This window comes from Penaeus monodon, chromosome 14 (genome assembly GCF_015228065.2).
Source record: "Penaeus monodon isolate SGIC_2016 chromosome 14, NSTDA_Pmon_1, whole genome shotgun sequence".
In the NCBI taxonomy this organism is placed as follows: Eukaryota; Metazoa; Arthropoda; class Malacostraca; order Decapoda; family Penaeidae; genus Penaeus; species Penaeus monodon.
In genome coordinates this window covers 24,466,430-24,481,429 of record NC_051399.1, presented here as the reverse complement: position 1 = coordinate 24,481,429, position 15,000 = coordinate 24,466,430, and the positions used below count along the sequence as shown (strand labels likewise).

At 42.6% G+C, this 15,000-nt stretch overlaps 1 protein-coding gene across 1 annotated transcript in view; it reads left to right on the top strand.

Moving 5' to 3' along the window:
- The window catches only part of LOC119581005 (DNA ligase 1-like), a 22,043-nt gene extending 18,381 nt beyond the window's left edge, over positions 1–3,662 (top strand). The window contains 6 exon segments of the mRNA XM_037929267.1: positions 289–395; positions 483–611; positions 1,496–1,584; positions 1,747–1,855; positions 2,029–2,121; positions 3,067–3,662. Of these exon segments, the coding sequence (XP_037785195.1) occupies positions 289–395; positions 483–611; positions 1,496–1,584; positions 1,747–1,855; positions 2,029–2,121; positions 3,067–3,147 (608 nt within the window). The 3' untranslated portion in view covers positions 3,148–3,662.
- The last annotated feature ends 11,338 nt before the right edge of the window (positions 3,663–15,000 follow it).

Here is a 15,000-nt window from a genome sequence, read left to right as displayed (position 1 = left end):
CTCACTATTAAAATTGAATGTCTGTTTACTGAATTTCATGTTCAGTATTTTAGGGCTTTTGTTATTTATCTGAAATTCAACTTCAGTCAAATCATATTCCCTTATAGTAGTTACAAATATTGAAGGAGCAAGGTTCTGTCCTCAGACTAAATGAAAACATTGAATAAGGGAGTGAATGCTTTTAGAATCATACAGAAATAAGTCCTGTCCATACTCTTTTATTACTATTTTAAAATTACTTGAACAATTAGTAATTTTTTTTTTTATCATTTATTTTATCATTTACAGGAAACTGTGAGGGTCTGATGGTGAAAACATTGGATGTAGACGCCACCTATGAAATAGCAAAACGATCACACAACTGGCTGAAGCTGAAGAAAGACTACCTTGATGGGGTATTGCCTATCATGTCATTTCTGGTAATATGTAGTATACCCTAAGAGTAGGCTTATAAGTAATAATGCATTTATTGACAATTCCAGGTTGGAGACACGATTGATGTCGTGGTCATTGGCGGTTACACAGGTCGAGGCAAGCGCACAGGACAATATGGAGGGTTCCTCTTGGCTTGCTATGATCCAGAAAATGAAGAATTTCAGTCTTTGTGCAAAGTGAGTTGTTAAATTTTTAACCCTTTCCCGACGGGTGGCATGTACGTACATGCCATGGCATACCTGGACTATCTGCTGGTAGCATGTACATACATGCCATGGTGTATGCACAGCCATGCCATGAGTTTTTATTTGTTACAATTATGGCAAAATATTATTTTTTGGCACTGAAATGTGATTAAGTAGTTTTTAACACTTTTTCTCATTTTTCCTATACTATGCATTTCATAAAGGCTTCTCGGGCTTCCGAGGTTAGCGTAAAAAAAATTATGTCGGTAATTGACTACATTGGCCAGAGATATTATATAGTATTCATGAAGTGATGATGTAAAACCACGTGAAAATACCGATATGTATTTTGGAGGGGGGGGGGGGGAAATCATGTATTTATTAATCATGTATTTATTAACACACTGAACATAAAATTATATCTATATGGAAGTAATAATATAAACCTGTTGAAACTAAAGTTTCTTATAAAATAAAAATGCAAAAGAAAATACAACAAAACCTACGGGTTCAACTCCATAATACCACACACTGCTTATTTTATTTAGACTAGAGTGAATAATGATCAACCATGGAGTCTATATAACAACAAAAATATCCTACAGTCCTGATTTATCAGAAAATATGGCAAATAGAGACCTTAGAAAATAATAATACTGGAAATACAACATAGGTTCTTAGTATTACGAAGAAAAGGCAAGGGATGCTGGTATTGGGCATGAGTGGTCACGCATGCTAGGGTGACGATATGAGCCCCCGGCAGGGAAAGGGTTAAGAAAGATCACAAATGTTTAGCAAAAGGAAAATGTGTATGTGCTTCTGTAATTAAAGAGACTTTTTACTGTATACTGACTGTTGTTTATTAAATATTTCAGATCGGTACTGGCTTCACAGAAGAAGACTTACAGAAACACACTGCTTTCTTCAAGGAGCATATTATAGAGAAGCCAAAGTCTTATTTCAGGTATGTGTCTTGTGAGTTCATCTTCACATCATAGACCTGTATGGAGTAAGCACGACAAGTCAGCTAATATTGAGAAAGCTTTTAATTTCTTGGAGAAAAGTGAGAAAGTTTCCTTAATAACAATGGCCTCTTGTTAACTGCATTAATATTTTTTTCCCCTAGATATGAAAACAGTGTTGCTCCTGACCATTGGTTTGAACCTGTGCAGGTCTGGGAGATCAAATGTGCGGACCTTTCCATTTCTCCTGTACACAAAGCAGCAGCAGGAATAGTATGTAATTTAAGGGTTTTTGAATGTATCTAAAAATCATTAATTAAACTTTTGCAATACTGTAAGTAGACTGTGGAAAATTAAAGTGCATAAGTTTAAGTATAAATGTAATGTCTGTAATGGAGTCTAAAAACAAGATTATATTTCTAATGTATTCTAATATTTTTTTATAGGTTGATCCAGAGAAGGGCATATCTCTCAGATTCCCAAGATTCCTCAGAATTCGGGATGATAAAAAGCCAGAGGAAGCTACCAGTGCATCACAGGTAAAATATCACTTTATATGTGAATTGCCGTTTGTATTCAATATAACTGATCTCAGTCATATACCCTATCTGTCTTAGTTTCTATGGTTTCTGTTTATCTGCTTGTTTGTCAGTCAATTTTTCTTTCATCCCTTTTATATACTTCCTCATTCTTTCACCTCTACCTCCTATGCTTCTTTCTCCTCAATCTTCTCTACCTCTTCCTTCATCTTGTCCCCCTCCACCTCTTCCTCCTCTTCATCGACCTTCTCTACCTCTTCCGCCCTGTATACTTTCTTCACCTCTTCCTCTTCCTCCTTGTATACTTTCTTCACCTCTTCCTCCTCCTCCTTGTATACTTTCTTCACCTCTTCCTCCTCTCCTTGTATACTTTCTTCGCCTCTTCCTCCTCCTCCTTATATACTTTCTTCACCTCTTCCTCCTCCTCATCTACCTTCTCTACCATTTCCTCCTGCTCGTCTACCTTTTTCACCTCTTCTTCCTCGTCTGCTTTCTCCACCTCTTCCTCTTTCTCATATACCACAACCACCTCTGCCACCACCACCTCTACTGTCTCTTCCTCCTCCTTAACTGCTCATCCTCATCCTTTGTCTCCTTCTCTGCTTCCTGCTCCTCTGCCTCCCTATCCTGTCACCACCACTACCACCTCCACCACCTCCTCCTCCTCCTCCTCCTCCTTTACCTCCTCCTCCTCCTTTACCTCCTCCTCCTCCTTTACCTCCTCCTCCTCCTTTACCACCTCCTCCTCCTTTACCACCACCCCTCCTCCTCCTCCTCCTCCTCCTCCTCCTCCTCCTCCTCCTCCTCCTCCTCCTCCTCCTCCTCCTCCTCCTCCTCCTCCTCCTCCTCCTCCTCCTCCTCCTCCTCCTCCTCTTCCTCCCCCCCCCCCCCATCTTCATTTACACTTACATATAAACTTATATTTCATTTCTTACTATTTTTCAGATTGCAGACTTGTATAATAGCCAAGACCAGATTAAGAACAAGAAGGATTCGGGGAACAGCAATATTGAAGATTTTTATTAGGGAAAAGGGATTCCTGGTTATAAGATTTTTTTTTGTGTTTCATCAAGGTAATCTATTTAAAAGGATTGATATAAATTAGGGAGATAATTTTATATTTAGAGTAAATTTTAGTATATGTGAAGATTTATAGTATTCACTTAATAGCAAGTCAAGATATGAATTGCAATTTTTGTGTTTTATGATACTTGCTTGTTGTATTTACTTTCCTTGGTTCCAAAGAAATGTAATATGTATTGGTAGAACTTTTAGATCTTTATATATAGTACAAACTCTGTTCAAATTGTGGTGAATTTTACCTAGTTGTCCATTCCTGTTTTAACTCTAGTTTATTTTGTTATGGCAAATTAAATTATCTGAGAAGAAATGTTTTTGAACTCTTACAATCAACTATTATTCTGTGTTTGGGATATGTTATTATTTTTTTATTTTTTTCAGTTACTGTTTAAGTTTTTGTTGTGTACTTCCATATGCTGAAATGATTCTGATGTCAGTTTATTAAGACTAAGTGGAGAAAATTGTGTTCATTTACCTTTATCTGTTGCAGTATCTTTTTGTGAAATTTTAAATTATAGATAACCATACTTCTATTTTTATACTATTTGGAGGAACAGTAATTTGATTGACACTCACTATATTATTATAATTTTAGGATACTTAATCATAAACTCTGCAATAATTATTTAAACAAAACAGTGAAACCAAAGAAAATAAAAGTAGTTGAATAGAAATGAAAAGAATAGAGAAATTATCTGAAGCAAGTAAGGACAGAACACTTCAAATGTTTTTTTTCTGTCTGCTTTACCCTACCCACTGTCTAGCATCCAAAGGCCTTTTGTAATCAAGTAACAGTTTCTATGTTTACTTTGCCATAGTTTTACTGGAAGAGAAGGCCACAATTGGACAAACTATTACTTGTTTGTTTATTACTGGAAGCAAGACAAATTATAATTTGTTCTAAATTTCTCAAGAGTGTCAGAAAAAAGAGAATGAATGACATCATAGACTGGGTCTGAAGAATTTCAAGAAAGGGTAATGAACCTAAGTATATGTCTTCCTCCTCCTTTACTAACAGACACTAACTGAAGCAGTTTTGTGTTTAATTGAAGAGGATATGCCCCAGCAGAATGATTGACACACTGGCTAAGTGTAACAAAAAATATTGAATGAATGAACAGGCAAACATCCGAAATAGCTGTCATATCAGTTCATGTGAACCCAGAGAGTAGTACCATGCTGCTGCCTGTCACCAGTACACTTAAAATAGCCAAAAGAATTATATTCCCTTCTCACAAGATTTCATTAAAAACACCCTCCCACCAATCCCATGCCTGTTGTTGTTGAGAAGGGGTTTAGGAGATGGAGTTGGGACCCAGTGCTGGGGATCATCCCTGGCTTGGGCCTCAGCCCTAAACAGCTATTTTGATGGTCTTTTTCCCTCCCCATCTCTTTCCCTTTGTTTTCATGGGGGGTTTAGGAGATGGGGACTGGGACCCAATGCTGGGGATCTCCCCTGCCTTGTGCCTCAGCCCTTGACTCAACTAATTTTGCATGGTCTTTTTTCCCCTCCTGCTTTTTTGTTTTCGTCCCTTCCCAACCTTTTCTACTATCTACTTCCTGATGTTGAGAGCTGTGCTGAAGGGATGAAAGGCTGACTTTGTGCCAGTCCTGAATGGCTTGAGGGAACCATGGGCTTGGTATTTCCCTAATTATCCCTCAAGGGGACTGTGAAGGGTGGACTATTTCTCTCCACAACATACTTCAGGCTTACCACTGCCAATAATGATGTTATACCCTTATTAGGGGCAATGAGGCTTGCCTCTTCATCAAATAGTCCCACCAATTCAAACTCTCCCAATTCCCCGACCCCAGGCTCTCCTTTGACCACGGCTCCGAACACTGCAACTACTACCCCCTTCTCAGTGCCTACTAGTACGTTATCCACCCAGATCAATACTCAATCTCCAGGAGACATTCCTACACCCCTAACATGCTCAACTTTATCACCTCTATCCCCACAACCTTCATCATCATCTACCCCATCCTCCTTTATTATTACTTTACAGCCTTATTGCCCATCTCTCCATAATACTACCTCCCTCAACACTACCCCCTCTTCTACACGCCCTGTCCTTCTACTACCCCCACACACTGCACCTACCTTTGCTTCTACTCCTCAGACACTAGTCTCCCCTTCCCTCCCTCATAAGAAAACCTTTGTCTCATAAAACTCCCCAACCTTACTCCTTTACAGAAACTCTTGAAGATTTTCAAATTATGTAAGTCCCAAACCTCACCAAAACCCCTCATCCACCCTCAGATCCCACAACTTCTGCTTCCTCTACAATCAAAGTGACTCCTGCTCATATTCCCCCTACACCCCTTCCTACTACTCCCTCTCAACACAGCCCATCCCCCTAGCTCCAGCTGCACCTACATTAACTTTCCCTCCATCCCTTCTATCCCTTCTACTCCCTCCTGAATCCCTTATGTCACAACTATACTCTTCCCTAGATTTTCCACCTCCTTGTACCCCTCCCGATACAACACCTTCCCCCTCTCATTCTTTTCTCACCCCCTAGCTCCATCCCCTTCAAATTCTCCAACACACACTATAACCATTATCACTCATCAACTAAAGTATAGCTCTCCTACACTGGAATATTCACATACATATCCTTCACTTGATCTAATCCCCTTACCTAAACCTACTTTAACCCATTGACTCAACTCCTTTACCCACCTTTAACCTTCTCAATATTCTAACTCCTCTACGCCTCACTAACCCTTTACTCTACCTTCCTATAGTGCTACATGACCTTAGATATCTAGCACATTAGTTTTGCTTTTAACCATTAACCATTCTCTCCCTATCCTCCCTTCCCCCCAATCCCTTGCCCGTTGTTGTGGGGACTTAGGAGGCAAGGACTGGGACCCAGTGCAGGGGATCTCCCTTGCCTCGAACCTCAGCCGTCGACTCAACTAATTTTGCACGGTCTTTTTTTCACCTCCTGCTTTTTCGTTTCCATCCCTTCCCAACTCCTACTATCTACTTCCTAAGGTGTGAGAGCCGTGCTGAAAGGATGAAAGGCTGACTTTGTGCCAGTCCTGAACGGCCTTAGGGAGCCATGGGCACCGTATTCCCATTTTAGTTGTCTAGCCCTTACCCCTCAGGGTCCCCTTGAAGGGTAAGGGCTAGACTGTTTCTCTCTCCAACATATCTCAGGCTTACCATGGCCAATAATGAAGACGTTATACCCTTATTAGGGACAATGATGCTTGCCCCTTCATCAAATAGCCACACCAACTCAAACTCTCCCAATTCCCCGACCCCACGCTCTCCTTTGACCACAACTCTGAACACTGCAACTACTACCCCTTCGCCAGTGCCTTCTAATACTTTACCACCCAAGCTCCAGAGACATTTCAACTTCATCACCTCCACTCCCACAACCTTCTTCATCCAATCCTGCCTTATTACTACTTTACCGCCTTATTGTTCACCTCTCCGTAATAATACCTCCTTCAGCACTAATCCCTCTTCCACACGTCCCTGTCCTTCTACCATCCCCATCTCTACAAATATCTTGAATACTCATTTTTAGCCCAGCCAAATGGAACTGATTTTTCGTGATCCCCCCACAGCTCCTTACTTTGATAACAAACTTCTCTTCCAGCAATGTCTCCAAAAACAAGTAGGCAAAGTCTCTTTCTCGTCACAGCTACATCTGAAAATCAATCTCTATCATTATTAATTCTAATTGATCTCTCTGGTAACCCCATTCCTGCAGAACCTCATCCAACCCTCAATACTTGTACCGGAACCGTCTCTATCTCCCCAGCAAACTGCCCTATCTAAAACAAAAATTGGTCAGACTGTGGAGAAGACTTACTCGCCTGCCTCATGGTCTACATATAATGCTATATTAGTACAGTGCCACTCCATCCCTCCTAGAGGTCGTCGTAAGAACCCCACTAACATTGCCAAAATTACTTTCCGAAGACATGACCTTCCCTTTAATGTTTACATTGGTGGAGAATCCCTCCCTGTCCGACCTATCAACATCCTCCCGTCAGTGCCAAAATTGTTGGCGTTTAGGACATCCTTCCAAACTGCCGTCCCATAGCCCGATGCTCTCTATGTGCCCAACCGGGTCATAACCAATCAAACTGAATCTGAGGTGGCAACTCTCAGATTCAGACTTAGTTTCACTTTGCGTGAAGGCAGACAAGAAGCACGTCGACGATGTTTTTCTCTTACTCCCTACTCCAGTAATGTCGCTCACCTCCACCTACCTTTGCCTCTACTCCTCAGACACCAGTCTCCTCTTCCCCCCCCCCTCATAAGAAAACCTTTGTCTCACAAAACTCCCCAACCAACTCCTTTACAGAAACTCTTGAAGATATTCAAAATTATCTACTCGAGTCCCAAACTGACACCGAAACCCCTCATCCACCCTCAAATTCCACAACTCCCGCTCCCTCCACACTCAAAGTGACTGCCGATATCCATCCTCCTGCTCATATTCTCCCTACACCCCTTCTTCCTACTTCTTCCCAGCACAGTCCATCCCACCTTACTCCAGCTCCACCTACATTAACCTCCCTCCATCTCCTCTATCCCTTCCATTCCCTCCTGGATACACACGTGAATCCCTTATGTCAGAACTATGCCCTTCCCCAGATCCTCCACCTCCTGATATCCCTCCCTGGTACAACACCACTTTCCCCCTCTCATCCCTTATCTCATCCCCTAGCTCCTCCCCCGTCAAATTCTCAAACTGCCCTTCACTACCCTTTACTATATTTTCCTATAGTGCCACAGGACTTTAGATGTCTAGCACATTTATTTTGCTTTTAACCATTAACCATCCTACTCCCTCCCAACACAGAACTTCCCCTCTAGCTCCAGTCCCACTTACATTAACACTCCCTCCATCCCCTCTATCCCTTCCACTCTCTCCTGGATACACACATGAATCCCTTATGTTATAACTCTGCCTTTCCCCAGATCCCCCACCTCCTCATACACCACTTCCCCCTCTCATTCTTTATCTCCTTCCCCTTCGAATTCTCCAACACGCACTGTAACCGTTATCACTCATAGATCAACTAAAGTATAGCTCTCCTACATTGGACTATTCGCTGACCTTTGTCATATCCTTTCTTCTCCAAGTCTCAAGAGACTTTTCTTACACATCCTCCAATACCAGTTCCCAACTACCATTTTGTCACTTCTTCACACTCCCTTTATGTCTCGTCTAGACTTCTCCATCAAAAAACACCTCCCTTTCAAACAACTGTCCCGTGCACAGTTATTTGCATATTTCTTCGCCTTTGGATCACAGTTATTTCAGTCTACTTCTCCCCTCCTCACCCCCATTTAATGCCTTTGGAAATCTAATTTTCCAACTCCAATCACCTTTGCTCATAGTTGGTGATTTTAACACTCTTTAGGGTGATTCTATCACCAACTTCCGTGGCCGACCCCTAGAACGCTTCCTCTCCACAACTGACCTTATTCTTAATTCAGATCGCCCCACGCACTTTGACATATGCATGCAATCTTTTTCATGCATTGACCTCTCTCTATGCTCCCTTTCTCTTCATTTAGATTTCCATTGGTCAGCTCTAGACCACTTTCCCTAGAATGACCACTTTCCAGTTCTTTCTCCTACTTCATACGTACCACTTCCTAACCCCCCCATGCTGGTGCTTTGATAGAGCCGACTGACGTACTTTCACTTCACTCTCTACTATTCCTAGTCCTCCATCCCCCTTCTCGTCCATTTCAGATATGATACAATGTTACACAACTACAGTCCTAAGAGCTGCCTATACAGTCATTCCTCGAACCTCAAGACTTTGTACCTCCAAATGTGTTTCGTTTGCACTAAAGTGCTTCGCTTAAAACGTGCAGCCTGGAACAGTTACCGCTATTGACGAGACATCCCTAATCAACTATTAGCTCTTATCTACTTTAAAAGAGCATCCGCCTGTCTTTGTCGTACAATCTGGAACAGTAAAACAAATAGCTGGCAAAAATATATTTCCTCATTTACATCTACATCTATCTCAACTGTTTGGCGCCGGATCCATAAACTGCCAGGCAAACATCCCCCCATCCAGCCCCATCCTCCATATTGGAGATACTCTCATCTCTGATCCTCTCCAAGTCGCTAATGAATTAGGTGACTATTTCAGCCAAGTTAGTAGTGGTTCTCACCTTTCTCCACACTTCTCTTCTATTAAGACCATCAGGGAACGCACCCTCATCATCTTCACCCTCTCCTCTGCTGAGTCCTATAATGCTCCTTTTTTTCCTCTGAACTCGATGCTGCCTTACAGTCATGCCGCAACACTCATGAAGGTCCTGACGGTATTAACTACCATATGCTCTGACACCTTCCATCTTCCTCTCTATGCTCCCTTTTAACTATTTTCAAACCACGTATGGACGTTAGGAAATTTTCCTTCTCATTAGCGAGAAGCTATTATCCGCCCCTTCTTGAAACCCGACAAATCGGGTACCCCCTCAAGATTACCGCCCCATCGCTATAACTAGCTGCTTGTGCAAACTACTTCCTCTTAATGAGATATATTGAATTTCTCAATTTTCTCTCTCCTCAATTTAGTTTCCGCTCGAAATACAGCTGACCCCCTTGCTCATTTCGAGACATATTATATCTGCATTTGCACGCCATGAATCCGTATTAGCCATAATCTTTGACCTAGGAAAAGGAAATGATACTGCATGGCGGTACCATATTCTCCAACAGTTGTTTACCCAGACATACGCGGAAACATGAGTGTCTTCATAAAGTCTTTCCTCTTCAAACGTACTTTCCAGGTCAAAATTGCCTCTTCCACATCATCCTTTCCTCGGTTCGAAGGCCTCCCACAAGGCAATACCACTTTGTTCCTTCTTGCCGTTAATGACATTGTCTCAGTTTTACCAATAGAAGCCTGATCATAACTATATGTTGATGATTTAACCATCTTCGCCTCTGGCACATCCATGTCAAATTTTTGCCAATTCCTTCAGTCAGTCCACAATATCATCAGCATCTTCCTGGGTCACTAACCATGGGTTCTGCTTTTCTGCCTCCAAAACTTTCTCCATCCTTTTCTCTCGCGCACATGTGGGCCCCCAACCTCGACTCATATGTGGCACTGCTATTTTAGACTTCAAATTGTCCTGGTGAGACCATATCTTGCCGTCGCCTCCGAATCTTACAAACTCTGTCCCATGTATCCTGCGGCTCAGATCACAAATCTCTCCTCTATCTTCATGTCGCCTTGATCCTCTCCACTCTCGATTATGGATGCCATGTCTACTCCTCTGCCTCAACCTCCCTCCTTGCTCATTTTGATACAGTCCATCACTGTGGTCTTCACATAACTCTAGGTGTTTTCTACTCCTATCAAGTTGAGAGCCTGTACACTGAATCAGGCATGTCCTTCTGTCGTACCCTTCTCTCTCTCCGATGTTATGATCGATTCCAGCAACTTTCCCTTACGAAACTATTCCACGATCCCTCCTTCTTACTTTTGCCTCCCCACGTTTACCTACTCCTTTCTCCATTTGCATGGATACCCTCCTCCCCCATTCTTCTTTTCCCCAGGACTGGTTGTTCTACCTGTCCACATGCCATAAAACTATCAGATTTTGTTGGAATCCCCCCGGCAATGTCCACATCACACAAAACACGTTTCTCACGTATTCCAGCCACAGATTATTACCCCCACTTTAAGACCTTCCTGTACACCTGATGGCAATCTTTCTGGTCAAGTCTCCGCACTAATAAATTATGTACTGCAAAACTATCAATCTCCTCCTGGTCAGCCCCATTTCATCAGAACCGACGTTGGGAGACAGCTCTCGCCTTCTTACGTGTTCGCTACACCCGTCTAACTCACTCCTATCTGATATCACATTCAGATCCTCCCCTCTGTAATGTCCCTCTTTCATCTCCACACATTCTGCTGTCCTGCCCACGCTTTGATGCAGCCCATACCTCTGCTTTCCCCCACCTATCCTCCCTTCACCGGCCTCCCAACCTATCAGACATCCTTACAGAATCTCACACTTTCTGCTTTGACAACCTGTTCTCCTTCCTCAGACACATACATACCCTTCACTTGATCTAATCTTCCTTACCTAACCCTATCTTAACCCAAACACTCATGAACTCCTATACCCGTCTTTAACCTTTTCAATATTAATCTAGATAGTTGACGTATAGCAACTAACTACTAACTCAACCGCTCTTCACTACCCTTTAATGTACCTTCCCAGAGTGATGTCTAGCACATTTATTTTGCTTTTAACCATAACCGTTTCCCTCCCCTCTTTGTTTCCCTCTCTTCTCCCTTCCTAAGGTGTGAGAACTGTGTTGGAAGAATGAAAGGGTGACTTTGTGCCAGTCATGAGCGACCCGGTTCAGTTGTCAAGCTCTTACCCCTCAAGGGGACCCTGAGGGATGGACTGTTTCTCTCCGCAACACCCAATAATGAAGACTTTATACCACTGTTAGGTGCCAAGACTGAATACTGCTAATACTATTCCCTAGTCAATGCCTACTATCAGCATCATCCACCCAGAATACTTCTTTCTCTCCCAACATCCTCTACTTCATCTCCACTCCCACAATTTTCTCCATCAACTTCCCTTCACCCCCATCTTTTGCCCATTGTTATCGTGGTGGTGGGGGCTTCAACACCTTTTAGTATCCATTTCCTAAGCCGTATTGAAAGGATGAAAGCCTGACTTTGCTGGTCATAAATGGCCTGGGGAAGCCATGGGCACGGTATTTCCCAATTCAATTGCCTAGCCCATTTCAAGGGAACCCTGAGGGATGGACTGTTTCTCTCCCTAACATACTATAAGCTTATCATGGCCAGTAATGAAGAATTAATACCCTTATTGGGGGCAACAAAATAATCAAATAACCCTACCGATTCAAATTCTCTCGGTTCCCCGACGTAAGGCTCTTCTTTGACCGCGACTCTGAACACTGCTATTGTTACCCCCACCTGAATGCCTACTATCACATCATCTACCCAGGTCAACACCCAATCTCTCTCTCTCTCTCTCTTTCTCTCTCCTCCTCTCTCTCTCTTCTCTCTCTCTCTCTCTCTCCTTCTCTCTCTCTCTCTCTCTCCTCCTCTCTCTCTCTCTCTCTCTCTCTCTCTCTCTCCTCCCTCTCTCTCTCCTCTCTCTCTCTCTCTCTCTCTCTCTCTCTCTCCTCTCTCTCTCTCTCCTCCTCTCCTCTCTCTCTCTCTCTCTCTCTCTCTCCTTCTCTCTCTCTCTCTCTCTCTCTCTCTCTCTCTCTCTCTCTCTCTCTCTCTCTCTCTCTCTCTCTCTCTCTCTCTCTCTCTCTCTCTCTCTCTCTCTCTCTCTCTCTCTCTTTCCGTACATGTATATATGTACTGCATAAAACACTCCATTTTCTTTTTTTACGTCTTGTCACGTACTTAAAAAAACATGAAAATAATTGCATTAAACATTTCAAATGAAGTGTCTTGGTGTGAAGGCAGGCGCCTAACAAGACAGTTTTGCGTCAGAATGCAAGTTAAAAGGCACACAAGCTGGAATTTAGCGACTGTCGTCTTTGTTAGTCTATGATATAATTTTGATATTTATCGCTATATATCATTTTCGTTGTTTTGTCTTCAAGCGCTTTATATTGTCACAGTTATTATTACGATTATTATGCCTCTGATATAATTGCTCAGTTTTGGTGAAGTCAGTAATGATAATAATGATAATTATCATTACTATAATTATTATTAGTAGTAGTGATGATGATAATGATGATGATGATGATGATGATGATGAAAATGATGGTGTTGATAATAATCATAATGATGAAGATAATGATAGTGATAGTGATAGTGATAATGATGATGATGATGTCGAAGATGGCGACGACAACAACGACGACGATGATAATAATGATGATAATGATGATGCTTATGATGATGATGATAATGATGATCATGACGATGACGATAATGACAATGATGACCACGACGACGGCGACGATGCCGTCCGCCAACAACAGCCGCCGAGCTGGTAGAGTGTCAGAAAACAGAATGAGACATCCATAAATATCTGACACAGGCCGGGCCATATATGGAAGGCCCGGACAAAGCTAGATCTTCGCAAATCTCAAACAACAACAACAACGAAAAATAGACAGACTACTCTGCAGCTCTGAGTTGGATTCTCCTGCCCACCCAAGGCCTAGGCTCTTCGTTACTCCGCCCTAGGCCTCTCCAGCAACCCCTTCCTTGGATCTTAGTCCTTGCTTCAACTAATTTTGTATGGTGTGTTCTCCCCTTTCCTTCTCCTTCTCTTCTCCATCCCTTCTCCTGTCTACTTCTTAACTCGTTACTTGTTAACTCGTATTCACCCTATTCGCCATAATCATTTAATATATTGTGTGACCTTTGATGTCTGGTGCATTTGTTTGTTTTGACTAATAACCATTTTGGAAGTCCACAAACATCGCTTTACTGAACAAAAAACTTTCTTACCTCTGGCTCCTCCCCAAAACCCCACCCTATCGGTATATTTTATATGCGCTGCTAATGATATTAGATGACGCAGCAGAAATTTTTCAATAAATAAATGAAATCCCGACCACAGGCTCTCCTTTGATCACGATTCTGAACACTGCTGCTACTACCCACTCCTTAACAGCTACTGTCACCTCAGTCCAGATCATCCACCCAGGTCATTACTAAATCCACGGAAAACCTCCCTCCTCCTCCTCCAACATCCTCTAAGTCATCTCCACCTCTCGGCTTTCTTCACCTACCCACTCCTCTGTAGCCTTCTTGTTCACCTCTCCACCTCTCCTCCCTCTTCCACACGTCCCCGTCCTTCTACTAATCCCACCTCTACAAATCTTTTGAATGCTCTGTTTAGCTCAGGCAAATGAAACCGATTTTTCGCGATCCCCTCTACAACCCCTTACTCTGACAACACTCCTCTTCCAGCAATGCCCCCCAAGATAAGTAGGCAAAGTTTCTTTCTGCAGCTGCCCCGATCATGCTATTATTTTTTTATGATTATTATATGATGGAAGCTGGTTATTTCGATTGTTCGCTTATCACCTTTTTCAAATTTCCTTTGTGCTTTCCGATTTTGAACATTTTCATTGTTGTTACTACTTCATATGTTACTGATGCCTTGTCTTTACTTTTCATATTTTTATCCAAATACACCGTCACCTTTTCCTGTAACTGCTGATTTTATGTTGTTAAATTCGATTATAACTTATGTTCACACACATACACAAACACACATATACACACACACACACAGACACAGACACACACACACACACACACACACACACACACCACACACACACACACACACACACACACACACACACACACACACACGCACGCACACACACACACACACACACACACACACACACACACACACACACACACACACACACACACACACACACACACACACACACATTATGTGTGAGAGAAGGGTAAGGAAGGAGGAGGAGGAGGGAGGGAGTAGATACCAGGGGGAGAAGGAGGGGGGGGGGTTGTAATGATGGTGGACGGAACAGCCTGAGGCAGGCAGGTTAACTGTAGCAAAGTTGGAAGCGAGACCGTGACTCCAGCGGCACCGCGGCGTCATTATCTCTTTCAACTTGTTCCTGTAAGACCGCTGTCGCCTTTGTCCTTCGATGGTTGCTCTGCTCGTTTCAGGGGAGGAAGGGCTGGCGGTTGGGGAATGTCTGGCGAGATTTTGAAACGGTGTGACTGTTTGCGTGTTTGGGAAGCTTTTCTTGCATCAGGACAGTTCAAGGAATTCTG